Source organism: Myotis lucifugus, unplaced genomic scaffold (genome assembly GCF_000147115.1).
Source record: "Myotis lucifugus unplaced genomic scaffold, Myoluc2.0 scaffold_629, whole genome shotgun sequence".
Classification (NCBI taxonomy): domain Eukaryota; kingdom Metazoa; phylum Chordata; class Mammalia; order Chiroptera; family Vespertilionidae; genus Myotis; species Myotis lucifugus.
The window spans coordinates 94,811-121,159 of NW_005871677.1; the positions used below are offsets into that span (position 1 = coordinate 94,811).

The 26,349-nt window shown below is 51.2% G+C and overlaps 3 protein-coding genes and 1 long non-coding RNA gene across 6 annotated transcripts; 2 read left to right on the forward strand and 2 right to left on the reverse strand.

Annotated features, from left to right (window-relative positions):
• Positions 1-987: 987 nt before the first annotated feature.
• PRDX2 (peroxiredoxin 2) lies at positions 988-4,107 on the reverse strand. The gene is made up of 6 exons (XM_006105028.3): positions 3,990-4,107; positions 3,409-3,520; positions 3,160-3,313; positions 2,445-2,567; positions 1,851-1,981; positions 988-1,300 (listed from the first exon to the last, which is right to left on the reverse strand). The coding sequence occupies exons 2-6, from the start codon at positions 3,509-3,511 to the stop codon at positions 1,215-1,217; spliced, it is 597 nt and encodes a 198-aa protein (XP_006105090.1). The 5' UTR covers positions 3,512-3,520; positions 3,990-4,107; the 3' UTR covers positions 988-1,214.
• An 893-nt stretch (positions 4,108-5,000) lies between these two features.
• On the forward strand, positions 5,001-8,848 carry LOC111823709. Its single transcript, XR_002826781.1, has 2 exons — positions 5,001-5,263; positions 7,165-8,848. It is a non-coding gene; the product is annotated as an uncharacterized LOC111823709 (long non-coding RNA).
• Positions 8,849-11,839: 2,991 nt separating this feature from the next.
• RNASEH2A (ribonuclease H2 subunit A) lies at positions 11,840-16,885 on the forward strand. Of its 3 annotated transcripts, none has more exons than XM_014447237.2 (8): positions 11,840-12,053; positions 12,253-12,324; positions 12,452-12,578; positions 12,682-12,769; positions 15,127-15,264; positions 15,370-15,457; positions 16,455-16,578; positions 16,695-16,885. In XM_014447237.2, exons 1-8 carry the CDS (start codon positions 11,927-11,929, stop codon positions 16,828-16,830), a joined length of 900 nt encoding a protein of 299 aa, XP_014302723.1. In that variant the 5' UTR covers positions 11,840-11,926; the 3' UTR covers positions 16,831-16,885. The 3 variants fall into 3 exon arrangements, with proteins under 3 accessions (XP_014302723.1, XP_023601904.1, XP_023601905.1); XM_023746136.1 differs by having other exon boundaries at positions 12,301-12,324; XM_023746137.1 differs by having other exon boundaries at positions 11,934-12,009.
• A 2,240-nt stretch (positions 16,886-19,125) lies between these two features.
• On the reverse strand, positions 19,126-22,665 carry RTBDN (retbindin). The gene is made up of 5 exons (XM_023746143.1): positions 22,497-22,665; positions 21,711-21,777; positions 21,487-21,597; positions 19,854-19,950; positions 19,126-19,353 (listed from the first exon to the last, which is right to left on the reverse strand). The coding sequence occupies exons 1-5, from the start codon at positions 22,663-22,665 to the stop codon at positions 19,126-19,128; spliced, it is 672 nt and encodes a 223-aa protein (XP_023601911.1).
• Positions 22,666-26,349: the final 3,684 nt, after the last annotated feature.

Here is a 26,349-nt window from a genome sequence, read left to right on the forward strand (position 1 = left end):
GGGGGAAGAGCTTGCTCACCAAGCACGTAGCTCAAGTTCCCACTTAAAAAAAAAATGTACCTTTTAGAGAGGAAGAGAAACACCGATTTGCTGTTCCACTTACTTATGTATTCAGTGGTTGCTTCTGACTAGGGATCAAATCCCCAACTTTGGTGTATTTGACCTAATCAAGGGACCAAAGAGCCGCATGTGGCTCGCGAGCCGCAGTTTGCCGACCACTGATCTAACCAACTGAGCTACCTGGCCAGGGCCTGGAGCTCCCACTCTCGGCTCTGTTCTCAGGATGGGTCCCCATTCTCGTTCCCATAAAACTGGACTCTTCCTCCAGGCCCAGGAACCCTCCCTAGTAACCATTCACTGGGCCCTGAGCTTTATATACTTTATCTCTTATTTTTATTTTTGTTAATCCTCACTCGAGGATATTTTTCCATTGATTTTTAGGGAGAGTGGAAAAGAGGGAAAGATAGAGAGAAACACATCATTTGGTTGCCTCCTGCATGAGCCCTGACCAGGGGAGGAGCCTGCAACCAAGGTATGTGCCCTTGACCAGAATTGAACCCGGGACTCTTTGGTCCTCAGGCTGAGGCTCTAGCCACTGAGCCAAATCGGCTAGGGCCATACTTTTATCTCTTTTAACATGCATGGTGATCTGGCTTGGTTGTCTTTATTTCCATTTTCCTGATGAAGAAAATCAGGAAAGATCACATCTCTTAAAATAACATTTGAACCAGCCTGGCTGATGGCAAGATGTGGGGACTGCCCTGCAAGGCCATGTTCAGGGACTTGCTCTTGGCAAGGGGCAAATAGCATCCCCCACAACTGCCCTTAGGCCAACGGTGAGAGAAAACAGTGTACATGAGGTAACACTGCCACCCTGTGGTGCAGATAAGTAACTACAGTGTCAGTTTCTCAGGCCAGAGCTTAGGGGAAGGGGGTGGGGGACATGGACTGACAAGAGACAGCAGAACAGACCACACCAACGCAGACTCACAACTGTCCCTAATACTTTATTGGTCACCTCTAGGCCTGTGCCCGGTTGGGGAGTTCCAGCAATGGGTCACCACTCACCACTCAGCTAGGACTATAAGAAGGCCTTGGCCTAGCCCTTCAGGGTCAGGACTGTGGAATTTGAAGGGGCAGGCCTGGCCTTTCCTGGGCCAGCACAGGCACACAGGTGGGGGCCAAGAGCCGAAGCTTGGCATCTGTCGGCCAGCCTAACTGTGTTTGGAGAAGTATTCCTTGCTATCTTCCACGTTAGGCTTGATCGTGTCACTACCTGGCTTCCAGTCAGCGGGACAGACTGTGGGGAGACACAAGGATGCACATGTGAGGCTACAGCCCCATATTCAAGGCAGGGCAGCAGTGACAGGCAAGGTGAGATCCCGAGTTGCAGAAGAAAAAGCCCAGAGCCAAGTGGTCCAGGCTCAAGACCACACCACATGTTGACAGAAGCCCCCAAGTCCAAGTGCAGGGCTTGTAGCTGATATTTTTATTTCTTTTTGGCCCCTCTAGCCCCATCTTTTTCCCTCAGCTCCAGCCCTACTAGACTTTGAGAGGCTATGGTCAATCTGTGTCCTCCACCCACGAAGGAGGTCTGATCCCAACTAATTTTATTAAAGTCTGCCGTGGCACACATCTTCTCAAATACCTTTTCTGCAGACTTTTATTACCTCCCAGCTACCCACCCTCATATTGGGGTACCTCCCCAATCAGACTAGAAACTTCCTGCAGATGAGGCCCTGAGCTGAACGTTCTTTGGAGCCTTCACATCCATGTTACATAGGTGATAAGGCGGGCAGTGAATGTCTACATGAGTGACAGAGGGGGCATGTGAATGTGTGTGCACTCACCTTCCCCGTGCTCATCTGTGTACTGGAAGGCCTGGACCAGCCGCAGAGCCTCATCCACAGAGCGTCCCACAGGCAAATCGTTGACAGTGATCTGGCGAAGGACACCCTTGCCATCGATGATAAAGAGGCCCCTGAAGATATGAGGGTTCACAGTGAAAAGCTGGTAGCTCCCACTGGCCCGGCCGGGGGAGGGAGCACCATCTCCCTTCCAGCCACAGCAGCGGTTCTCAACCTGTGGGTCGCGACCCCTTTGGAGGTCGAACGACCCTTTCACAGGGGTCGCCTAAGACCATCGGAAAACACATATATAATTACATATTGTTTTTGTGATTAATCACTATGCTTTCATTATGTTCCATTTGTAACAATGAAAATACATCCTGCATATCAGATATTTACATTACGATTCATAACAGTAGCTATATTACAGTTATGAAGTAGCAACGAAAATAATTTTATGGTTGGGGGTCACAACATGAGGAACTGTATGAAAGGGTCTCGGCATTAGGAAGGTTGAGAACCACCGAGCCACAGGGCTAATGGCAGGGAGGACATTGCCCAAGAGTGGTCCCCTCACCCTGGGGACCCCATTACCTGTAGGCAATGCCATCGTCTTCCTTCAGCACGCCATAATCATGGGACAAACTTCTGGTTACATCAGACAGCAGGGGGATGTTCATGGGGCCCAAGCCGCCCTCCTTCCGGGGGGTGTTAATCCTGGGAGTAGGGGAGACAGGGCTGGGACCTCAGGATGCCTGGCACAGCAGGGCTCACACCCTGTGGACCTGGGTGTGATAAGGGCTGGAGAAGGGGTGCTGGAGGAGAGAGATAAGGGGCTTTGGAGCAAGGCCCTGGAGGCCCCACCCACCCCACCCTGATGCGGGTGCAGGGGCTGTTTCCCACAGCTGGGAAGACTAAGCTAACGCTCTCATTCCAACCAAGTGGCTTCACATGTGCTGGTGGTCACCAGCCTCCTGGGGCAAAGTGCCCATCCTCCTCTCCAGCAGGGCTCTGGGGCCCAGCCCTCCACTCCCTTGAACTGGAGTTGCCACTTTCTTGAAATAGTTGCTGGGAGGGAGGCTGCTTTGCCCTAAATGAGATAAAGCGTTTGCAACTTCACACCAAGCAACTAGATTCCAAAAGCTAATTACTGTTGTCATCATCGGTAAAGACTTGGGCGTCATTATTTCCAAGATGTGGGAAGGGAGGTGCAGAGGTTGAGCAAGGCCACACTAGAACACACAGCTGGGACCCGGTAGAGGCAGAGGTCTGGCTGCACCCCTCCCTCCCTGCGGGTCCCCACTCCTACCAAGCCAGGTGGGTGAACTGCGAGTCCACGGAGACGCCCAGCACCTCGCAGCCCAGCTTGCGGAAGTCCGCGGCGCGCTCGCTGAAGGCGATGATCTCGGTGGGGCACACGAAGGTGAAGTCCAGCGGGTAGAAGAAGAGGACCACGTACTTCCCTGGAGGAGGGGGAGGGAATGGAGGCGAGTGAGGGCCCTGCACCGCCGACGCGCGCGCCCCGCCCCCACCTGGGCCCCCTCCAGGCCGGCCTCACCTCTGAATTCGGAGAGTTTCACCTCCTGGAAGGCGCCGTCCACCACGGCGTTGGCCTGGAAGTCCGGGGCGGGCTTGCCGATGCACGCGTTGCCGGAGGCCATGACTGAAAGCTGAGACCCCCCGCCCCCTCCTGCCTGGTCAGTGCGCCCGGGAAGACCCTTGTCCTCCTTCCCAAGGTCACGCTGGGTGCTGGGCCCGGGGGCCGAGTCAGAGGGCGAAGGCAGGGGCCCCGTCCGGAACCCTCCTCGGTACCGGCTGTCCGCGGCTTCTGGACCACCGGGGACCCCTCCCTCCCGGCCAACAAGAGCGGCCCAGCCGCTGCCGCCCAGCCTCCCATGAGCAAAGTGACCTCAATGCGGTGGCGCGGGCTCGCCGCCCCGGGAGGAACCTCCGGGAGGAGCCCCCGGAGCAGGGGGCGGGGAGCAAGCCAAGCTCTGGCCTCGATTCCCCAGCCCACCCCAAGGATAAAGGCGGCCACCAAGGCGGGTGGGAAACAAAGGGGCCAGGCCGAGGCCCGGAGAGGGCCGGAGAGGCTCCCAGGGGGCTCCCCCCAGCCCCGTGCGCTCCAGGCGTCCCTACCTGCGTGGGGGAGGATGGGGCGCGCACACCAGCAGACCCGCGTGGACTCGCGTTCTCAGCGCCAAGTGAGCGCAGGGCCGCGGAGCCTTATATGCGCGGCCGGAACCGTGACGCTCGGGGCGGGGCGTGGTGACGGGAGGAGCGGTCGGGTCCACCGCCGCCGTCGGGGAGGGGGACCAGCGGCCGGGTCTGGGGGAGCCGCGCAGCCGCGGGCCGCGTCCACTGTGCCCACCCGTGAGGGCAGTGAGGGCCCCGCAGATCCCGCGCGGGGCTCGGCCCCCCGGAGCGCGCCGGGAGCGGTTGGAGTCCCGCATGGCCCGGCGCTCAACTGCGCTACTGCTGTCGCCTCTGATGCTCCTGCTGCTGGCGACTCCGGCGCAGGTCTCCCCCGACTACCAGTACTTCGGCGAGCAGGGCAAAGGCGACACTTGGGAGCAGCTGCGGCTGCAGCTTCTGGGGAAAGGTAAGTGCAGGCGGGGAAAGGTGCCCCAGCGCCCCACTTTGCCAGCTGGCTGCAAACGGACCCTCCTCAGTGGACTTCAGATCTCCGCCCAGCCTCGCACTTGGCGGCGTCCCTTGGGCTGGTCACTTTTCTCCGAGGCTCAGTTTTCTCATCTGTAAACTGAACTGGAGACTGCCTTTAAGCCGCTTACACGTGGAGAGGGGGCGTGAGCTGGACCCAAGCAGACACATCCCTAAGCACACGGTACGTGGTAGGAAGCGCAGAGAAGGGAAAGAAGGTAGCAGGTCAATTGCTGAAGCCTGAGAAGGCCTGGCTGAAGAAGATAGGTCACCAATGCTGTAGCTGGACAAGCGGAATGAAGTTAACTAGAAGAGGACGCTCTGCCAAGAAAAGGCGGGAGCCTGCAAGCGGGCCACGTCAGAACAGTCTTGCAAGCAAGACTTATTGTTTAGAGGCAGAACTTTCTTTAAGGTGATAAATAGTCCATGAGGGCATGGAAAGCCAGGGAGGGTGCACTGCTGCAGGTGGATAGGGTCTTTGTATAACATAGGAAATTAATAGTGTAATGTATAACTTAGCTCTGATGATCTCATAAGCATGCCTGTTAATCATTGTCACTTGCTGTACTCCATTGTTATTTACTGTACTCCCCAAATAAAAGCCATGAGAGTTTTGGGGGCTTGGCTACTTGCCTGAGCGAGCGGTAGCCCTCTGCTTATCTAAACTTAATCCTGCACGCCAAGCTCATCTCAGCGTCACCGTTCACAAAGAACATCAATATCTGGCGCCTGAACAGAACAGGGACCCGAAGGTGAGTAATTGGGGTCGGGCAGGACCGAAAGGGAGATGCCAGCGCAGAGTACCCGGAACTTTCGGCAATAGAAGCAGAGTCATGGGGAATAGCCCGTCATTGCAGAGTCAATATATCGCTGTCTTTCGATCATTATTAAAGAGCTCAGGGGTAAAAGTGAAGGATGAGGCTTTTAAAAAATTGTTTAAGGCAGTCCAGCAGCACTGTTGTTGGTTTAACCCAGAAGGAAAACAGCAGTTAAATCTTAAGTTGTGGAAACAAGTTGGAAAGTCATTAAGGCGGGCTCATCAACAGGGAAATGCTATAGAGGCTGATGTGTGGGCTATTTTTAATGTAGTAACGTCAGCTTTACAGCCTTTTCAGTCTGATTCTGAAGATTATGAAGAAATTCCTTTGAGGTTTCGAAGTGCTGCTCCAGGAGCTGGGTGTTTAAGTTCTGAGCCTCTCCCTCCTGAGAAATTGCAACCCCCTGAGCCGCTCCCGTTAGAGGTCACTGAACCGAGGGAGTCAAGAAAGGGACAGAAAACTAGCTGTCAAAATGAATCAGAAGCTTATGAAAGAATAGCCTCAGCCAGCGATTCAGAGCTGGATGTTTCATTTTCCGCTGAGACGGATGGTGATACTTACACTAGCCTTAATTAAGTTAAGGAAAAGAAAGAGAATAAAAGTCCTCAGGAATTGGCTGCACCGCCGCCGAAAAGTGAAAGTAAAATGGCACTAGCCTTTAGCGCTAGAGGCTGAGCCTCCACCCCCCTCCTGAGGACACAAAGAGCTGCTAATGCTCAATACCCTCAAGGGTTAAATTTATACAGGTTATAGATTAATGAATTTATATATTATTAATTATAATATTAGTATCTATAATATAAATACATTATTAATTTTAATATATTAATTAATATAGAATTAATTTATACAGATTATAATTAATTCCTTATTATTGGAATACAATAGCTAAGGCAGTATTAGCCCCAGGTCAATATCTGCAATTTAAATCCTGGTGGTGGGAAGAAGCCAGGAGAGTGGCGATGATTAACGCCCAACAAAATCCACCTGGATGTAATTTTGACCAGTTCACAGGAACTGGGACACATAGTAGCTTACAGCAACAGGTGCTGTTAGAGGATGCTGTTATGGCACAGATTAAAGCTTGTTGCTTAAAGGCTTAGTCAAAAATGGAGGAGGCCGGCACCCCGGCCCAATCATTTTCTAAAGTTATACAAATAATACTAATATAATAATAATAATAATCTTATTAAAATCTTATATAAATAATTAATAATAATAATAATCTTCTTGCTGATGCATTAAAAACTACAATTCCCATCCTGTTAAATGCTATGGATGTGGAAAAGTGGGACACATGAAAAAGGATTATAGGAAGGCAAAGGTCCCACAAGGGAAAGCTAAACATGCTCCCGGAGTTATTAATGCAAATTATGAAGGAGAAATATTAGTTATAATGTCTGCTTCTAGTATTACAAATATAAAGGCTGGAGAAAAAATGGCACAGTTATTATTACTTCCCTATAAACAAATAGGGCATACAGCACCAGTTAAGCGAACTGGGGGATTTGGTAGCACAGAAAAAAAGGTTTTTTAGCATACAGTCTTAGGAGGCCAAAGACCTCAATTTTTACAGTTTATTCCCGGAGGGAATAAAACTTATCAGCCTGGTAGATTCTGGGGCTGATGTAACTATAATTTCTACTTTGCACTAGCCTCAATCTTGGCCAGTACACAAGGTGAATACAGATGCAGTGTCAGCTGCTAAAACACATTGGGACATAAAAAGGAGGTCCCGGTAAAACAACCTATCATGTACCAAGATGTTACTACTAATCAATGGTACTCGACTACCGTTTTAAGGTGGGGTGGAGGCTATACTTATGTTTCCACAGGAACTAAGAAGTTCTGGATTCCTGATAAAAGAATCAAGTTAAGGCATGGCGAGCAAGAGGAAGTGTGACGAAGCAGGACTAGAAGACCGGTTTGCGCAGCTAACCATCCAGAGAGGACAAACACATGGGGACAGGTGAAGCGCCTATGCCAGGAAGGGGAACATCTTGTGACTGACCATGGAAGGCCCTGTAACTAATGACTCTAATTGGATGCCTGGACTTTTTAAAGATCGTGGGCCTATGAAACCAGATGAAGAAGGGACAAGAATGTACAACTATTCGACAGGAGTTACTGGAATGCCTGTGTGCCTGGGACTGGGTAATCATTGTTTGCAATTGGGTTATAAAGCCTAGTTGAGTGTGGCTAAAAACACCACTAATCCTTGAAAGGACCAGTCCAATGGACTCAAAGTACTGGGGAAATATCTTATTTTAATTGTACCTTGTTAACTTGTGTAAATAACTCTGTACCTTTTAATCACAGTAGAGAGAGCTTGTATCTATTGTGAGCCAGAACAGGAGTATAGTTACCCGTACAGATGGATCGACTATGGCAGGAGAGTTCTCTAGCTGGAGCTCTCCAAGCCATTGTGGAAGGAATATTGAAGAGGTCAAAAAGGTTTATTGGCATGCTAATCGCTGTAATTCTTGGGTTAATTACAATAACAGCAACTGCTGCAGCAGCTGGGGTAGCATTACAGCGATCAGTCCAAACTGCTACTTTTTTAAAAAAATATATTTTATTGATTTTTTACAGAGAGGAAGGGAGAGAGATAGTTAGAAACATCAATGAGAGAGAAACATCGATCAGCTGCCTCCTGCACATCTCCTACTGGGGATGTGCCCGCAACCCAGGTACATGCCCTTGACCAGAATCGAACCTGGGACCTTTCAGTCTGCAGGCCGATGCTCTATCCACTGAGCCAAACCGGTTTCAGCAAAACTGCTACTTTTGTTCAAGACTGGCATAAAGATTCAGAACGGTTATGGAGTTCTCAACAGAAAATTGATAGTCAAATCAATGAACAATTAGCCGATCTTGAACAATCAGTAGCTTTATTAAGGGACCAAATTGTTAGCCTGCAAAGGCGATTACAGTTAAAGTGTGATTGGAACCATACTGGTTTATGTGTCACCCCTGTACCTTATAATGAAACAGCTTTGCTATCTTCTCTGTCATGATTCAAACCTGCAGCAAAACTAAAAAGGGGGAAATTGTAGCTGGACAAGTGGAATGAAGTTAACTAGAAGAGGACGCTCTGCCAAGAAAAGGCGGGGGCCTGCAAGCGGGCCACGTCAGAACAAACTCTTGCAAGCAAGACTTATTGTTCAGAGGCAGAATTTCCTTGAGGTGATAAATAGTCCATGAGGGCATGGAAAGCCAGGGAGGGTGCACTGCTGCAGGTGGAAAGGGTCTTTGTATAACATAGGAAATTAATAGTGTAATGTATAACTTAGCTCTGATGATCTCATAAGCATGCCTGTTAATCATTGTCACTTGCTGTACTCCACTGTTATTTGCTGTACTCCCCAAATAAAAGCTCTGAGGGCTTTGGGGGCTTTGCTACACGCCTGAGCGAGCGGTAGCCCTCTGCTTCTCTAAACTTAATCCTGCACGCCAAGCTCATCTCAGCATCACCGTTCACAAAGAACATCAATAAATGTAGCTGACGTGACAAGAAAAGCAAAAATTGCAAAGATTTAGGGGGAAGAGTGTTGCCAGGGAGCAGGGAAAGCATGTGCCAAGGCCAAAAGGCCTGATGGAATGTAACCGGAACCCAGACTCTGCTGCCTGCTGCCACGAAAGTCAAATTTGTGAGATAGATGCTGGTGAAAAAAAGAAAGAGGTTTATTCAAGTGTTGGCCACCTGAGAAGATAGGGGACTCTTGTTGAAAAGCCCATCTCCACATCTCAGAGCGGGCTGAGGTTTTTAAAAGTATTTTTTAAATATATTTTACTGATTTTTTTACAGAGAGGAAGAGAGAGGGATAGAGAGTTAAAAACATCGATCAGCTGCCTCTTGCACACCCCCCACTGGGGATATGCCCGCAACCAAGGTACATGCCCTTGGCCGGAATCGAACCTGGGACCCTTCAGTCCCCAGGTCTACGTTCTATCCACTGAGCCAAACCGGTCGTGGCTGGCCGAGGTTTTTATAAGGAGGGAGAGGGAAAGCAGGACAAAGAGCTCAAGGGGCTGGGGTTGAAAAGTTCTCTTCTGGAAGACCAGCAGAGTCCATTCTGATAAGAACCTCAAAACTGGTCAAGTGATGGTCTGGTGAGCATGATCCTGGTTTTACCACTGAAGGTCGGCAATCCTCCTAGAGCTGGGATGACTGTAGGCCAGACTCTGTATCTTCTGAGGTTAGTCCCTCTGATTCTTTTCGTTGTTGTTATTGTTAATCCTCACCTGAAGATAGGTTCTTCCATTGCTTTTCAGAGAGAGTGGAAGGGAGGGAGGGAGAGAGGGAGAGAAAGAGAGAAAGAGAGAGACAGAAAGAGAGAGAGAGACAGAAAGAGAGAGAGAGAGAGACAGAAAGAGAGAGAGAGAGTATTCAATGTGAGAGAGTTCCTAGGATTGTTACATATTAGTCCAGTCACCATCTGCAGAAACAATGTCAAAAGAATGGTGGGGTGGGTTACAGTTGTGGGGTGGGTTACAGTTGATCACTGTTGCAAGAAGAATGAAAGAGGCCAGTGTTCTGTGATGGAGGTTTGGTGAGTTAAGGCCTGTCGCACAGAGGCCAGGGAGAAGTCAGTCCAAGCACCCTGTAAAGCAGGGAGTGTAAGTGCTCTCCGTAAGTTGTTTTAGAAGTGATCACGCTCCTTGTTTTTATTCCTCGAGCTAGCCCAGTGCCAGGGGCTTTAAGTATTGTTATTATGCTAATCATGTCATTTAATTTACCAACTGACAGACCTGCCGGTCAGGTGTCACTGTGCCGGCCTGACAGGCTCATGATCAGGTCCCTGAAGATGAATCAGCGTCTGAGGGTGGGCACAAAGGGTGTGGTGCCACAGTTTTAACTGGCACAGGCGGGAGGTGTCAGTTTGCAGTCTCTCTGGGTCACTCCCCGGCTGTGTGAGCTGGGAAGGGTGGCTTGCTCTTTCTAGATCTCAGTCTCCCCACCTGGGGCTAATGGGGTCATCCATGGGAGGCACCTGGCACAGAAGCACAACCCTGCAAACATGAGCTGTTGCTCCTCCGGTTCGGCTCAGTGATTGAGCATCGGCCCATGAACCCAGAGGTTATCGGTTTGATTTCCTCATGGCACAGACAGGTTGTGGGCTCCATCCCCAGTAGGGGGCATGCAGGAGGCAGCTGATGAATGTTTCTCTCTCATCGATGTTTCTATCCCTCTCCCTCCCTCTGTCTCTAAAATCAATTTAACAACATTAAAAACAACAACGAACTGTTGCTGTCAGTGTTTTTAGCCTCCTCCCTCCCTAGAGGAGGGTCTAGGGGTACATAGGTTCCCCCCAAACACATACACCTGACCCTCCATCCCTAGACGCAGAGGACTCCATCCTTGGCCCGTGGGGAAAGTGGCGCTGTCGGTGCGGCCTGGGCACGCAGGAGCGCAGCCGCGAGGTGCTGGGCACAGCGCCAGACCCGGTGTTCATGGACCGCGAGGACCTGGTGCAGGTGCTGCCCTGCCGGCTACGCGACTGTTCATCCTGCAAGCCAATGGACTGCGACTGGAGGCCCTGAGTCCGGGTCAGAGGCGGGCCCGGAGGAGGCGGACCGGGTGGGCGGGGAAGTCCCCAGGGTGGGCGGGAAGAAAGGAGGAACGGGGGTGGGGTGGGGTGGGGGTGGGCGCAGAGGAGGTGGGCATCGGGAAGGGAGACCTGGGGCCCTAGGTCTAGAGTTTGAGGCTGGTGGGGGGAGGAGAAAGCTGAGTCCGGAGATGTGAGCAGAAAAGACGTTATCCGGGCAGAAAGGAAGATAGTGGAGGAAAACAGAGACGGAGGAGCCGTGACCCCGAGGAAGGGACATGAGCCTGGTGAGAGCTGGGGACCCCCTGGCAGAGGAATGAGCCCTGCTGAGACCAGAAAATAAGATGGGGGAGAGGAGAAGGGCGGGGTGGGGGACAACTGACTCCTGATATACAAGAGTCTCTGAGGTCTTGGGGTCTCAGACCTCGGTTCGGAGGAAGGGGAGGCTTCGTCCGAATGAGACAGAGGGTAGTAAGGGGCGGGCGGAGATCCTGATGAGGTGCCGAGCGGGAGGTGGATGGGAGAGGCAGTCCAAGGCCTGAGCCCAGTGGGGTGGGGACACCTCCTCCAGGGCGCCTAGACTTTGTGGAGGGACAGGGATCGCGGTGGCAAACGGCCTGAGTCCAGGTGGGGGACGGGAGTTCTGGGAGTGTAATGCTATTTCATCTTACAGGCCTGACGGGGCCGTTCCCTTCCAGTTCCGCTCAGTTTCCCGTTTAGTTCCCGCTTCTCCCGCCTGCCGGGGCGGGCGAGGCTCGGGAGACCTCTGAGCGGAGCTTGGAAAGCGACCCCTCCCACCCGGTTTCTGAAAGTCAGAGCGCGGGGCTGGGCCTCGGGAACTACAATTCCCAGCGCGGCCTACGGCAGCGGCGTCGGCGTCGGCTGCGCCAACGTCACGGCGGCGGGAGGGTTGGGGGCGTGTCCTGCGCGCTGATTGGTCAGGTCCAACCACTGAGGAACCTGCGGAAAACGCGCGCCGAGACCTGCGCCTGCAGACCGGGTTCCTGCAGACCCGGTTCCTGCGGCCGGTAGTGGCAGCCGCGGCGGCATGGATCTCGGAGAGCTGGAGAGAGACAATACGGGCCGCTGTCGCCTGAACTCGCCTGTGCCCGCAGTGTGCCGCAAGGAGCCGTGCGTCCTGGGCGTCGATGAAGCAGGCCGGGGCCCGGTGCTGGGTGTGTCCCCCGGGCTGGGGTGGAGGAGGGACGTGATCAGGGGGGTGCACATTGCACTGGAATGGGAGCCGGGATTGCACCGGTTTCGTTGTGTGTGAGGTGATAGCCATGGCATTGGTGATGGCACCGGAAAAAGTGGTGATAACGGAACAAGGATGGCGGCTTTCATGGGCTCACTGGTTGGACCCCATTTTTCCAGGCCCCATGGTTTACGCCATTTGTTATTGTCCCATGTCGCGCCTAGCAGATCTGGAGGCCTTGAAAGTGGCAGGTGAGCCCTTGGTGTATGTCTGGGGAAGGGGGTTCCTGGGCCTGTGCAGGGGCGGATGTACACTGGAGGGAGAGAGCAGGAATTGGGAGAACCAGCTGCTCCCCTTCTCTCCCAACCCTTTTCCCAGACTCAAAGACCCTGTCGGAGAGCGAGCGGGACAGGCTATTTGCGAAAATGGAAGAGGATGGGGACTTTGTGGGCTGGGCACTGGACGTGCTGTCTCCAAACCTCATCTCTACCAGCATGCTTGGGCGGTGAGGGGTCCCCAGGAGGGGCCTGGGTAGGGGGGCAGCCAACTTGGGCTGGAAGGGATTGGTGGCTGGAATGGGTTTGACTGGGCTCTGTTCCCCACTGCAGGGTCAAGTATAATCTGAACTCTCTGTCCCATGATACAGCCGCTGGGCTGGTGCAGTATGCATTGGACCAGGGCGTCAACGTTGCTCAGGTGAGCTAACTGTTGGGTTGCTCCATTTGATCACCTCAGGATAAAATGGGAGTATGAGTGCAGTGGGCAATTCAGCATCAGACATATGTAATACCTCAAAAATATTTATTGCTGCTGTTGACTTCCTACTGCTTTTCCTACCCTAAATATGTGACCCACTAAGGACCATGGTGGGGCCCCAGCCCCATCCCCATCTATCTCTACCCTAAAAGCTCAGTGTCCAGAACAAATCCCACATCTGTCCACCTGTCCTAGCCCAGGACACTCTCCAGTCCTGGATGCCTGCCCCATTCTCTTCCCTGGTTCCCCCACTTCCAGCCCCCTCTCCTACAATCTGCTCCCAAACAGCAGCAGCTGACAGTCATTTTTTTTTTTTAAATGTAAATCTCAACATTTAATTTTCTGAGCACAGTGGAAATTAAATCAGGAACATTCACAGCCAAGGGGAGCCAAATGAGATTAAATTACCAGAGAGAAATATAAGTTGGCATGGTATCGAGTGCTCTGAGGCAAAGAACCAGCTGTTTTGAGAGAATGACATGGGCAAATACACTTGAGGGAGGGAATGGAACAAGGGAGGCCTTGCTGACGAGGTGGCTGAGATCCAGAAATGGAATGTGGAGCTGATGATGCCATACTGGAGCAGACAGACAAGGGCCCTGCCCTTGGGTTCATGCCCAAGTCAGGGAGATGGATGTTCAGCTAGTAAACAAATAATAAAGGTGATTTCTGAGAACAAAAACTGCTACAGAGATCACTTTCCCTCTTACCTCTCTGCTCCGGCCATGGGGCCTCCCCACCTCAGGGCCTTTGCACTGTCTGTTTCCTCTGCCTAGAACAATTTCCCAGATCTCCACCCACAAGGCTCATTCATTCCTTCATCTCTTCCAGGCCTTTATTCAAATGTCATCACCTCAGGGTGACCTTCCCTGAATTGCCCGCCTCCATTTAAAATGACAGCCTCTTCACCCAGCTGGTATGGCTCAGTGGTTAAGTGTCAACCCATGAACCAAGAGGTTACCGATTTGATTCCCAGTCAGGGCACATCCTTGGGTTGTGGGCTCAATCCCCAGTAGGGAGCATGCAGGAGGCAGCCGATCAATGTTTCCCTCTCATCGATGTTTCTACCTCTCTATCCATCTCCCTTCCTCTCTCTATAAAATCAATAAAAAATTGTAAAAAAAAAAAATGACAGTTTCTTCCAATTCTTCCCTATCCTTTATTATTTACCCGGTTTCTTTTTTTTTTAAAGATTGTATTATTTAAAAAAATATTTTTATTGATTTCAGAGAGGAAGGGAGAGGGAGAGAGAAATAGAAACATCAATGATGAGAATCATTGGTTGGCTGCCTCCTGCACACGCCGTACTAGCGATCAAGCCCACAACCTGGGCATGTGCCCTTGACCAGAATCAAACCCGGGACCCTTCAGTCCACAGGCCGACGCTCTGTCCACTGAACAAAACCAGCTAGGGTTTACCCTGTTTCTTGTCTGTGGCCCTCACCAGGGTGTCTACTCCATGAGAACATGGATTTTTGTGTGGTGTGTTCATTGCCTTGTTCCCACTATTAAGTGCAGCCCATGGTATGCAGTAGGTGCTCAGTAAATGTAGACTATTGATGTTCTTTGTGAACGGTGATGCTGAGATGAGCTTGGCGTGCAGGATTAAGTTTAGAGAAGCAGAGGGCTACCGCTCGCTCAGGGTGTAGCAAAGCCCTCAAGGCTTTTATTTGGGGAGTACAGCAAATAACAATGGAATACAGCAAGTGACAATGATTAACAGGCATGCTTATGAGATCATCAGAGCTAAGTTATACATTACACTATTAATTTCCTATGTTATACAAAGACCCTTTCCACCTGCAGCAGTGTACCCTCCCTTGAACTTTCCATGCCCTCATGAACTATTTATCACCTCAAGGAAAGTTCTGCCTCTGAACAATAAGTCTTGCTTGCAAGACTTTGTTCTGACGTGGCCTGCTTGCAGGCTCCCGCCTTTTCCTGGCAGAACATCCTCTTCTAGTTAACTTCATTCCGCTTGACCACTACATAGACTGAGTACAGCTTGATCAGAAAAAGACTCTGGTTCAACAATAAAGTTATAAAAATAAACAAATAAAGTTTAATTTGTAGAACTGCAAAAAAAAAAAAGAAAGAAAGAAAAAAGACTCCCTGGGAGGTCCCTGGGAGGTGATGCTTGAGCTGAGACCCCTGAGAAAAATGCAGCCTGGGACGAGCCAAGAGAAGAATATTCCAGGCAGTGGGAACAGCAAGCGCAAAGGCTATGAGGCTGGCTCATTTGCACAGTTGTTTGTCTCGATGTTTGTTGAATGAATACATTTCTGCCACCACTGCAGGTATTTGTGGACACTGTGGGAATGCCAGAGACATACCAAGAGCGGTTGCAGCAGCGCTTTCCCGGCATTGAGGTGACAGTCAAGGCCAAGGCAGATGCTCTCTATCCCGTGGTCAGCGCTGCCAGCATCTGTGCCAAGGTTAGCCCCTCGCTGTCCATGACCGGCTCCCAGCATCCCTTTAGGCAAGGGGCAGGTGTGGATGCCCTGAGGGAGGGACATCTCAAGTGCCTGTCTTGCCCACAGGTGGCCCGAGACCAGGCCGTGAAGAACTGGCAGTTTGTGGAGAAACTACAGGACCTGGACACTGATTATGGCTCAGGCTACCCCAATGGTGAGTGGATGGTGGTAGGGGCTGCTTTGGAGCTGTCCTGAGATAGTGATGCTGGTGGTAACTCTGACAAGGCAGTCCTGAGAGTGGTTCTGCTTACCCTGCTCCGCAGTGGGAGAGGCTGAGGCCCAGACTGGGGGCCACTTGCTCACAGCCATCATGTGGCAAAGCTGGTTTCCAGCTGGCAGGCTCCTTCCTCCCTGCTCCCTTCCTCTCTCTGCTCTCTGGAGCCCCAGTGAGAGACTGAGACCCATGGTGGGTGTCTGTCTGTTTGTTAAGGGGAAGGGGGCGGGATGAGGGGCCCTGGCTTATGTCCCATGGCCCCAGCTTAAATCCATCGTTTTCTCCCAGTATGAGACTCAGTTTCCTTGTCTGACATGGAAGTGATTGTGCTCCCCCAACACACAGGGCAGAGTTGAAGATTCAAGGTGGTTGGGCTCAAGGAACCCCTTGACCCTTCTGAGGCCCAGGAAGAGACTGGCAGGTGGGTGGGGCGACACAGTCTGTGATTGGAACTTAGGTGAGGCCAAAGTGAAGAAACCAGGTCCAGGCCAAACACAGTTTGGCCAGCATTTGGTGCTTACTGAGTACCTGATGCATGCTGTGTAGGGTCAAGCCTTGGGGATATAGCTGTGAGCAAGACAAACAAGGATTTCCCTGTCCCCACTGAGCTCATGGTTACGTGGGGGGAGACGGACATTAACCTGATGACCCACAAATACTGGTTTAATGACTGTTGTCCTATGGGGTAAAGGAGAGGTCTCAGAGGCAGTCTTCTTAAATTGTACCTGAGCAACTGTTGGCCAAGTAGAGAGTCCAAGAAGAACTGCCTGTGCAAAGGTCCTTGAGGCAGGAAGATGTCTCAGGTAGTGCAAGGTGCCTTAGATACTCAAGAGGAGGCCTGAGATGAGATCATGGGGCCTCAGATGGAGTCTAGGGAGCTGGGGCTTTATGACAGGGCTCAGGGGCTGTCACCATTGCCACTCCACCCCTTCCCTAGATCCCAAGACGAAAGCATGGTTGAGGAAGAACGTGGAGCCCGTGTTTGGCTTTCCCCAGTTTGTCCGGTTCAGTTGGCGCACGGCCCAGAGCATCCTGGAGAAGGAGGCGGAAGGTGTTACGTGGTGGGTGTCCCAGAGGTGCTGAGGAGGGAGGGAGGCTAGGGCTCATCCCAGCCTGGGAGGGTGCACCCCCCAACCCCCAACAGCAGGTGGTCAGTGTCACCACCTCTCGCCTACAGGGAGGACTTGCCAACAGGGGATCAGGAAGGACAAGGGAGGATTACATCCTATTTCAACGAAAAGCCAGGAAACCGTCCCCATCTCCCCCACCGGTACTTCCAGGAACGTGGCCTAGAGTCAGCGACCACTCTCTAAGAGCCAGCCTGTACCCCTTTTACCTTCAGTTTGTGATTAAAATTGCTTAAGGAAAGCCAGGCATGGGGGTTGTACTTTGGGGTGGAGGTGGCTGGACCCAGCCGCTGACTTTTGTAACCTAAACAAGGTAGTGGCACTGGGTGATTGATTTTAATTTTAAAAAATTTATAAGAGTTTATTTGAGCCAAAATGAGGACATATGCCTGGGAACAAGATCGCAAATGCTCCCTGGTTCTATTTAAAAATATATACTGTGTGATGCAGAATTAGGAAGGAGCACATTGAGAAGCACCCTGCCCCAGCTCACAGGTGGGCTTACCTGGTGTCTCAGTCTGTTTGGGCAGCAATAACAATATACCAGACTGGGTGGCTTATTAACATCAGACGGTTATTACAGTTCTGAGGATGGAAGTCCAATGTTAGGGTGTCAGCATTGTCATGTTCTGGCGAGGGCTCTCTTCCGTGTTGAATGCTGCCACCTTCTCACTATGTCCTCACATAGGGGAGAGGGGGAGGGATCTCTGTGGGATCCCTTTTATACGGGCACTAATTCCATTCCTGACAGTCCCACACTCATGACCTAGTTGCCTCCCAAATGTATCACCTCTTTAATACCATCATCTTTGGGGGTCAGGATTTCAACATAGGCATTTCAGAGGGGACACAAACATTCAGACCATAGCAGGTGCCTCCTAGGTCCCTCCAGAGATAACCCATGTTACAAACATTGGTACAGGTATATTCTTTCCCAAAGTTTTTGTTTTTTACACAAATGGGAGGAAACTATACCCTACATAGTGCACATTCCTCTTTGTGCCACGTATGTCTTGGAGGTAATTCCAAATGGGCATCTAAAGACCTGCCTCATTGCTTTACAACTGAAGAGCTCTCCGTGGCATGACTATCCTGTAGTTTAATGCCTCTTAATAGACACTGAGTTATCGCTCAGCTTGCTGTTAAACCTGTATAGTAGGGAATTACGGGGATGGGCCATCATTTCTCGTGCACAGCTTTGTAGGATAAATTCCCAGAGGTGGGGTTGCTGGGTTAGAAAATGTATGTGTTTATCATTTGGAGAAGATATATTTTCCAATTGCCCTCTGTGGAGGCTTGTACCTAATGGCACTCCCACCAGTAACGGAAGTGAGCACTGAGGGCAGGGAATGAACCTGAGCTATTTCAGCAGTGCCTAGACTCAGGAGGCATCCATCAATCTTGCTTTATTGAATTAAAGAGACCTTGCCCCTGTTTGCCAGGTAAGGTAAAGAGGAGGAGGATTAGTAGTGGTGCTTACAATCCAAATCCCGAACCTGAGTCCAGTCCTTTGCCTTAGGGCAGTGGTTCTCAACCTTGGCTGCACATTAGAATCACCTGGGAATCTTTTTTTTTTAATATATTTTATTGATTTTTTACAGAGAAGAAGGGAGAGGGAATAGAGAGTTAGAAACATCAATGAGAGAGATCGACCAGCTGCCTCCTGCACGCCCCCCAAGTGGGGATGTGCCCGCAACCAAGGTACATGCCCTTGACCGGAATCGAACCTGGGACCCTTGAGTCCGCAGGCCGACGCTCTATCCACTGAACCAAACCGGTTCGGCACCTGGGAATCTTTTTAAAATCTTGGTTTCTGGGCCTCATCCTCCGGAAAATTCTGTTCCTTTGTAATGAGGTGGGCGCTCCGACAAATAGAAAGAAATAAACGGCTTTTCGCGAGGATGAGGCCCAGAAAAGTAGGATTTTTAAAAGGTTCCCCAGGTGATTCTAATGTGCAGCCAAGGTTGAGAACCACTGCCTTAGGGATTTGGAAGAATGGGGAGGAAGGAAGGCGGCTTCTTGTGTGTCGGGGAGCTTCTTGCTGGTTGCACACAGTGGGAGAACACACCTCCTGCCCCGGTCGGTCAGCCCTTCTCTGACCCCGTCCCCCCCCCCCCTCCCCCCATTTCTAGCACCTGAGTATTCCAAATGACACACCACTGTGATTCAGCCCCGAACTCGGACCGGAGGGTTAGAGTGGGACCCATCAGTCTGGCAACTGCCTTTCCCACCTGTTTCCCCAAGAGGCTGCCACATCAAGTGCTCTAGTTGGCGACTTTATTCGGGGGAGAGGGGGAAATGAGCTAGAGTTGAGTGTCTCTAGTAATCGGAGAGGAGCGAGTCTCCGGTTCTAGCGAGGAGGGACAGGGCTCCGGGAACTAGAAGGCAGAGAGGGAGAGGGGTGGAGCTCTGAGTGACTAAGGGGCCGGGCAGGGGGTGGGGAGTGGAGGGACGCCTCTTCCCTCTAGGGCCGGGCGCCCCCTAGGGGCCGCTGCCGCTGCCACTGCCGCTCCCGCTGCCTGCCACGTCCTGGATCCAGGTGCGAGGGTGGCGGGAGCGTGGGAAGGTGGCCTCCCGGGCCCTACGTCCCTGTCTGCGAGTCGGAAGCACCGAGATGGAAATGTTGAGGCAGTCGCCACCGCCAGGAACTACCGCCGGCAGCGTGTAGCCCGGAGCCGAGCGGCAAAGGTCCACCCCGTCGGCGAAGGTCTGGGAGGAGAGGTGGCGTTAGGGCCCGGGTGGGCGTTTTCAGGACTGGGGTGGGGTGGGGGGCTTACGGAGGGAAAGACTGGGAGTTCCATGGAGAGTAGGGGCCCGGGGAGCGGTCTTGGGGAGGATGGTTCCCGCCTCTTGGTCTTTGTGGGAGTCTGGGGGAGGGACCATGGGGGAGGGGCGCGGGGACTTGAGGAGGGCGAGTAAGTAGTTCTTACTGGGTGCCAAGGGGCTGGGGCCTAGGGAAAGGTGAATGGGCTTCTGGACCTTCAGACTGTGGATGGGCCTAGAGCAGACAGGCCCTTGGGAAGAACAAAATAGGTCTCTGTGGGCCTTAGGGAGGCTACAGGCTTACGCATATGCCTTCCACTGTGGAGGTTGGGCTGGAGAAGGGGGAGGGTGGGAGCAGGGTCTTGGGGTGCTGGAACAGACTCGGACCGAGGCCATAGTACGGGGAGGTTTCAGCCTCTTCCCCGAGCCCGCTGTCCCATGCTCACCTGCCCGTAGGTCCTGCAGCCGGGGTTGCAGTCCCTCTTTTCTAGGGGTGGGAGCCAAGTCGGGCCGCAGGTGATAGCACTTTTGCAGATGGCAACCCTGGGGTTGGTGTGTGGAGAGAAGGTGGGTGAAGGCGCTGCGGTTGCGTTCCAATGGGATTCCTGCTCTCCAAGGATCTGTGTCTCTCTCCCGCCCCCTTCCAGGTCCTGCCTCTTAGTACCACGCCCCTACAAACACCACCCTCCAGATTTCACCCCGTCCCATATTCTCTCTTTAAAATTTATATATATATATATATACACACACACACACACATATATATTTATTTTAGCCCTAGTCGGTTTGGCTTAGTAGATAGAGCATCGGCCTGCAGAGCAAAGGATCTCCGGTTCGATTCTGGTCAAGGGCAGGTACCTTGGTTGCAGGCTTCTCCCCTGCCCAGGCCCTGGTCCAGGCATGTGCAGGAGGCAACCAATCGATGTGCTTGTTTCTTTTCTTTTTTAAAAAATATATGTATTTTTATTGATCTCAGAGAGGAAGGGAGGGGAGAGAGATAGAAACATCAATGATAAGAGAGAATCATTGATCAGCTGCCTCCTGCACACCCCACACTGGGGATCGAGCCTGCAACTCAAGGCATGTGCCCTGACTGGGAATCGAACCGTGACTCCTGGTTCATAGGTCGATGCTCAACCACTGAGCCATGCTGGCTGGGCTCAATGTGTTTCTCTCACATCAATGTTTCTGTCTTTCTCTCTCTCTTCCACTCTCCCTAAAAATAAATGGAAAAATATCCTCCGGTGAGGATTAACAAAAAAACAAACAAAAAAAATTTTAAATTGATTTCAGAGAGGATGGGAGATGGGGAGAGAGATAGAAACATCAATGATGAGATAGAATCACTGATCAGCTGCCTCCTGCACACCCCACACCAGGAATCGAGCCCACAACCCGGACATGTGCCCTGACCGGGCATGTGACCTCCTGGTTCATAGGTCACAGCTCAACCACTGAGCAACACCAGCCGGGCCCACCCCATATTCTCTATACATACCCAGAGCTTTGTCACCACTGGCCGAGTCCCTGCCCATCACAGACCATCTGCTATAAGCTAACCCTTTTTGTTTGTTTGTTTATCCAGGTTTTCCCTTTTAGCTTCTGTTTTCAATCCAGAGGCCCTGCCCTTTATTTAAAAACCGGTTCCTGAGAGGCCACGCCTCCCTACTGCCCATCTTAAAAAGCCAGGGGCTCCCTAACCCGTTTGGCTCAGTGGATAGAGTGTCGGCCTGCGGACTGAAGGGTCCCAGGTTTGGTTCCGGTCAAGGGCATGTACCTTGGTTTCGGGCACATCCCCAGTGGGGGGGTGTGCAGGAGGCAGCTGAGTGATGTTTCTGACTCTATCCCTCTCCCTTCCTCTCTGTAAAAAATCAATAAAATATATTTAAAAAAAAAAAAAAAAGCCAGGGGCTCTACAGGCCCCTCCCCTTTCTGTCTGGCTTCAAAACACCAGGCCTCATACTTTAGAACCTAGCCACGTTGGAAGTAGGCCATGTCCCTTCAAACTCGAGGACCCGTAAGCTGCAGATCCTGCCTTCAGCCCCACCCACAACATCGGCCATTCTTCCCACCTCCTACCAGGCATGGCAGAGCTCCGGGCAGAGCAGCTGTGTCTGGTGTACCCCCAGTAGCAGGAGGCGGAAGCGACTGCGGAGAGAAACTTGGAGGTGTCCCAGAAAGGATTCGCACCTGGACATCGGGAGAGACAGGACCTGATGGGTCAAGATGCCAGGGGGCTCTGGCCCCTGGTTGGGCAACTGGAGCAAAAAGCACAAGGAAACACTGGGGGGTGCTGTACTCGCCTGGGGCTAGGCTTCCTGCAGCCCTCCGAGAGGATTCCAGGTTCCAGAGCCTCTGGCGTGTTCATCTCTGAGGGACAGCAAACAGGGCAATAGAGAAGGGAACTTCTTTCAGTTGAGGCTTTGGATCCTCATGTAGGGCTGACCTCAATAATATAATTCCTCTCAGACATAAAACACTTTGAGGTGCAAGTAACAATCATTTATCATAATCATAATCAGCTAATTATTTTCATGTCCCTAGTAGTGGTATTAGTGCTCAAATGCTTGCATACACCCCTTTACAACACCCCTACGATTTCTATTATTCCACTTTTTAAAAAAAAATGTTTTTTTTATTGATTTCAGAGAGGAAGGGAGAGGGAAAGATAGAAACATCAATGATGAAAAAGAATCATTTATTGGCTGCCTCCTGCACACCCCACTCTGGGAATCGAGTCTACAACCAGACTTGTGCCCTGACTGGGAATTGAACCCTGACCTCCTGGTCCATAGGTGGATGCTCAACCACTGAGCCATACTGGCCAGGCTCTCCCACTTATTAATGGCCCACATAAGGCCCAGAGAGGTTAAGTGACTTGCCTAGGGTCACACAGCTACAAAGTGGCAAGAGTTCATATTTGAACCCAGACAATCTGACTCCAAGCCTATTATCTTTAACATTCTTAAGCACTAGCCCAAGCTGCCCACCCTGGTCACTCTAAGTTCCTGTTATAAGGAAATTGTCATTGCTGTGTTGGACTGTGCATTCTTGGGAGTTAGGGGTTAGGCAGGGTCTGGAGTGCTCACCTGCTAGGTGCTGCTGGCCTGTACTCAGATCAGCTGCCAGCCTATGGTGTCTCTGGGACCTAATGGGGAGTGCACGGCTCCCTCCACATGCCCCTAGCAGGATCCATGCCAGGGTCAGTTGCAGGACCCAGGCCAGGCCCCTTGGTCGTGTACAGCCCCTGCAGGCCATGTCCACCTGAGATAAGAGTCAGCTCAGTTATGGGTGAGGTTTGGCTGTCCTTTTCTGGGAGCTCAGGGTGATCCTCTTGATGTACACTCAAGGATGGTACCAGGCAGAGCAGAGAATGGGCAGTTGGGAGGCATTGACCAAAGACCTTAAAATCCCAGGGGGCCACCGAGGCCTGGCTCTAACCCAGGAGTGTCCCCCCCCCCCATCCCAGTGTACCCAGTTTGACCATACTGCCCCACCCCCCTCAGGGCCACCAGGACCTCCCACCCTTTCAGCTCTTGGACAGCCCCCTCCAGCCTCAGAACTAAGGGGACATCTCCAGCTCTTTCAATGTCCTGCCCAGTAAGTCCTGTCTTCTGCCCAGTCTCCGCCCTCCCTCTCAATCCCCGCTGGCCCCTCTCATGGTCACCTTCTCAGTCTACAATCCGCTTAGGGGCTGCTACTCAGGGCTGGGCCTTTGGAGCCAAGCTTGGCTGTGGCAGGAGTCAGGTTCTGCCGCTGGGGTCCAAAAATCCCAGGTCAGAAGACTGAGAGTCTGTGGAGACAAGACGATTCCCCCCCACCTCCACCCCCATGCCCCCTTGGGGCCCCTCTCACCTGTTAGCAGGACTAGGGTCTAGGGTGCTGCTGAGACACCTCAGGGTTAAGTCCAGGAAACGGACTAAAGGGGCGTGGTTTGATGCAGGGGAGGTGTTTTCCAGCACCACGCCCCCTGCCCCAGCTGACCAAAGGCTGAGGACCTGGGACTGGTGTATGTACATACATCCTTGTCTTTATTGTTGAGTTGTGGCATAAACTATGGATCTATATGTGTGGGGAGTGTGTGTCATGTCGAATGAGGGTGTGTGTGTGTGGCTGTGTGTGTTTTGTGTTGAATGTATGTTGTGTGCAGTTTTAAAAAAATATTTTTATTGATTTCAGAGAAGAAGGGAGAGGGATAGAGAGATAGAAACATTAATGATGAGAGGGAATCATTGATTGGCTGCCTCCTGCACACCCCCTACTGGGGATCGAGCCCACAACCCAGGCATTTGCCCTTGGCTGGAATCAAACCTGGGACCCTTCAGTTTGCAGGCTGATGCTCTATCCACTGAGCCAAACTGGCTAGGGCTGTTGTGTGCAGTTTATATGTGCCTATTGCTTGTGTGGCTGTGTATGTGTTCAAATTCTGAATGAGGAGAACGTATGTGTTCCAAGCCAAGTGTGTCCAGTTGAGTAAGAATCAGGTAATAAATGTAGGGAAGGGGAGTATAGAATCAGGTTAGAATGGGTGTCCTGTGAAAATGTTGGATCAGTGAGTGGATAAAGTCAGTGGGTAAAGATTGTTTTGTTTTTTTAATTTTAGGATTTTTTAAATCCTCACCCAGGGATATTTTTCCATTGATTTTTAGAGAGGGTGGAGGAGAGAAGGTAAGACAGAGAAAAATATGTGAGAGAAACACATTGATTGGTTGCCTCCTGCACAAGCCCCAACCAGGGACTGGGCCAGGGAGGAGCCTGCAACCAAGGTACAGGCACTTGACCGGAATCGAACCCGGGACCCTTCAGTCTGCAGGCCAACGCTCTATCCACTGAGCCACGCCAGCTAGGGCTAATGGTTGTGTGTGGTTTGTTTTTAAGTTTTTTAAAATATATTTTATTGATTTTTTACAGAGAGGAAGGGGGAGAGATAGAGAGTTAGAAACATCGATGAGAGAGAAACATCGATCAGCCGCCTCCTGCACATCTCCTACTGGGGATGTGCCCGCAACCCAGGTACATGCCCTTGACTGGAATCGAACCTGGGACCCTTCAGTCCACAGGCCAACGCTCTATCCACTGAGCCAAACCGGTTTCGGCAAGTTTTTTAAAATATATATATTTTTATTGATTTCAGAGAGGAAGGGAGAGGTAGAGATAGATAGAAACATCAATGATGAGAGAGAATCATTGGTCAGCTGCCTCCTGCATGCCCCACACTGGGAATTGAACCCATAACCTGGGCATGGGCCCTGACCAGGAATTGAACCGTGACCTCCTGGTTCATAGGTTGATGCTCAACCACTGAGCCATGCCGGCCGGGCAATGGGTAAAGGTAGTTGATCATAAATGTTGAATATGAATGAACAAGAGGATGTTGTCTGTGTAGAAAGGGTGTGTCTGCATCTGAAATATGTATGTGTGTCCCAGTTTGTATAAATGTGTGTCCCTTGAAAACATTTCTTCAATTCATTCAATGAACATTTATTGAGCACCTGCTCTCCCTCAGATTCTGGGGATGCAATAGTGCCCAAGACATGCAAATCTCAATCCTCATAGACCTGACATTTTAATAGGAGAGTATGATAAGAAAAGCAGCCCTGCCCTAGCCAGTTTTTCTCAGTGGATAGAGCGTCGTGCTGTGGACCAAAGGGTCCCGGGTTAGATTCCTGTCTAGGGCATATATCTTGGTTGCAGGCTCCTCCCCGGCCCTGGCCCTGGTTTGGGCTCGTGCACGAGGCAACCAATTGATGTGTTTCTCTCACATCCATGCTTCTGTCTTTCCCTCTCTATTCCATTCTTCCTAAAAATCAAAGGAAAAATATCCTCGGGTGAGGATTAACAAAAAAAAAGAAAGAGAGAAAGAGAAAAGAAAAACAGACCTGCAGTTGGTATGTGAATGTGTGTGTGTGTCCATGTGTTGTTTTGGGATGATCATGTGTCTGCATGTTCAGTGAGAGTTTGTGTGTAGCTGAGCTTCCTTTGGTTTTTGGAACTGTGTGTACATGCTTGTGTTTGTATGTGTTGTTTGTGTGTGTTTGCACTTGCTGAATGTGTGTGTTTGCATTTTCTAAGTATGTGCAGAGTGAGTTTTTGTGTATATATGTGTGTGTCTGTTTGCTGAGTATGTGTGTGTGTTTGCAAAGTGTGTGTATGTCTGTGGAGTATTTGTTTGCAGAGTGTGTATATATGAGTATGTGAGGCTGAGCATGTGTTGGTATGTTCATGTTTGTGTGTTTGCAGAATGTATGTGTATGTGTGCATGTGCCTGTGCTTGTAGAGTGTGCACATATGTGTTTTTGTGAGTGATTACCACAAATCTCTCTCTATTTCTTCTCAGGCTAGTGCAGAGTTTTTGTCTATTTTACTGACTGTTGTACTTCTAGATCCCAAAACATTAATTTGCACACACTAGGTGCTCAATACGAGTTGAGTAAACGGACCAATTAGGAGGCACTGTCTTTGGGCCCTTCTGTGGGCATCCATTGGTATCCTGGAGGCGTCAGCACCAAGACCTGGTGAGCCCAACTTTCCCTGTCCCATTTTGGTGCAGTCCAGGGTGCTTGTAGGTCTATGCCTCCCGCCAGCCATTCCTCTCCCCTGACCTCAGCCCCCAAACCTGCGCGCAGATTTCAGCACCGCGGACAGAAGCTCCCGACAAATCAGCACCACGGAGAGCACCCACAACAACACAAAAATGCGGACCAACAGAAATGAAATAGATTACTTAGGCAAAGGCGCAGAGATGAGGAGACAAGCGCCCAAGAGACACCCAGACTAGCCCTCTCCATCGCCTTGTTTGAGAAGCTCGTGTCGCTCCTGTCTAGTGACCACGACCTCCAGAGCGCCCAGGCCAGTTATGGGCCGGACTCTTGGGAAGACCCCAGTTTCCAATTCCTAGACTTGGCGTGGGAAGCTCTCTGATGCTTTCCACTCTCTGGAAAG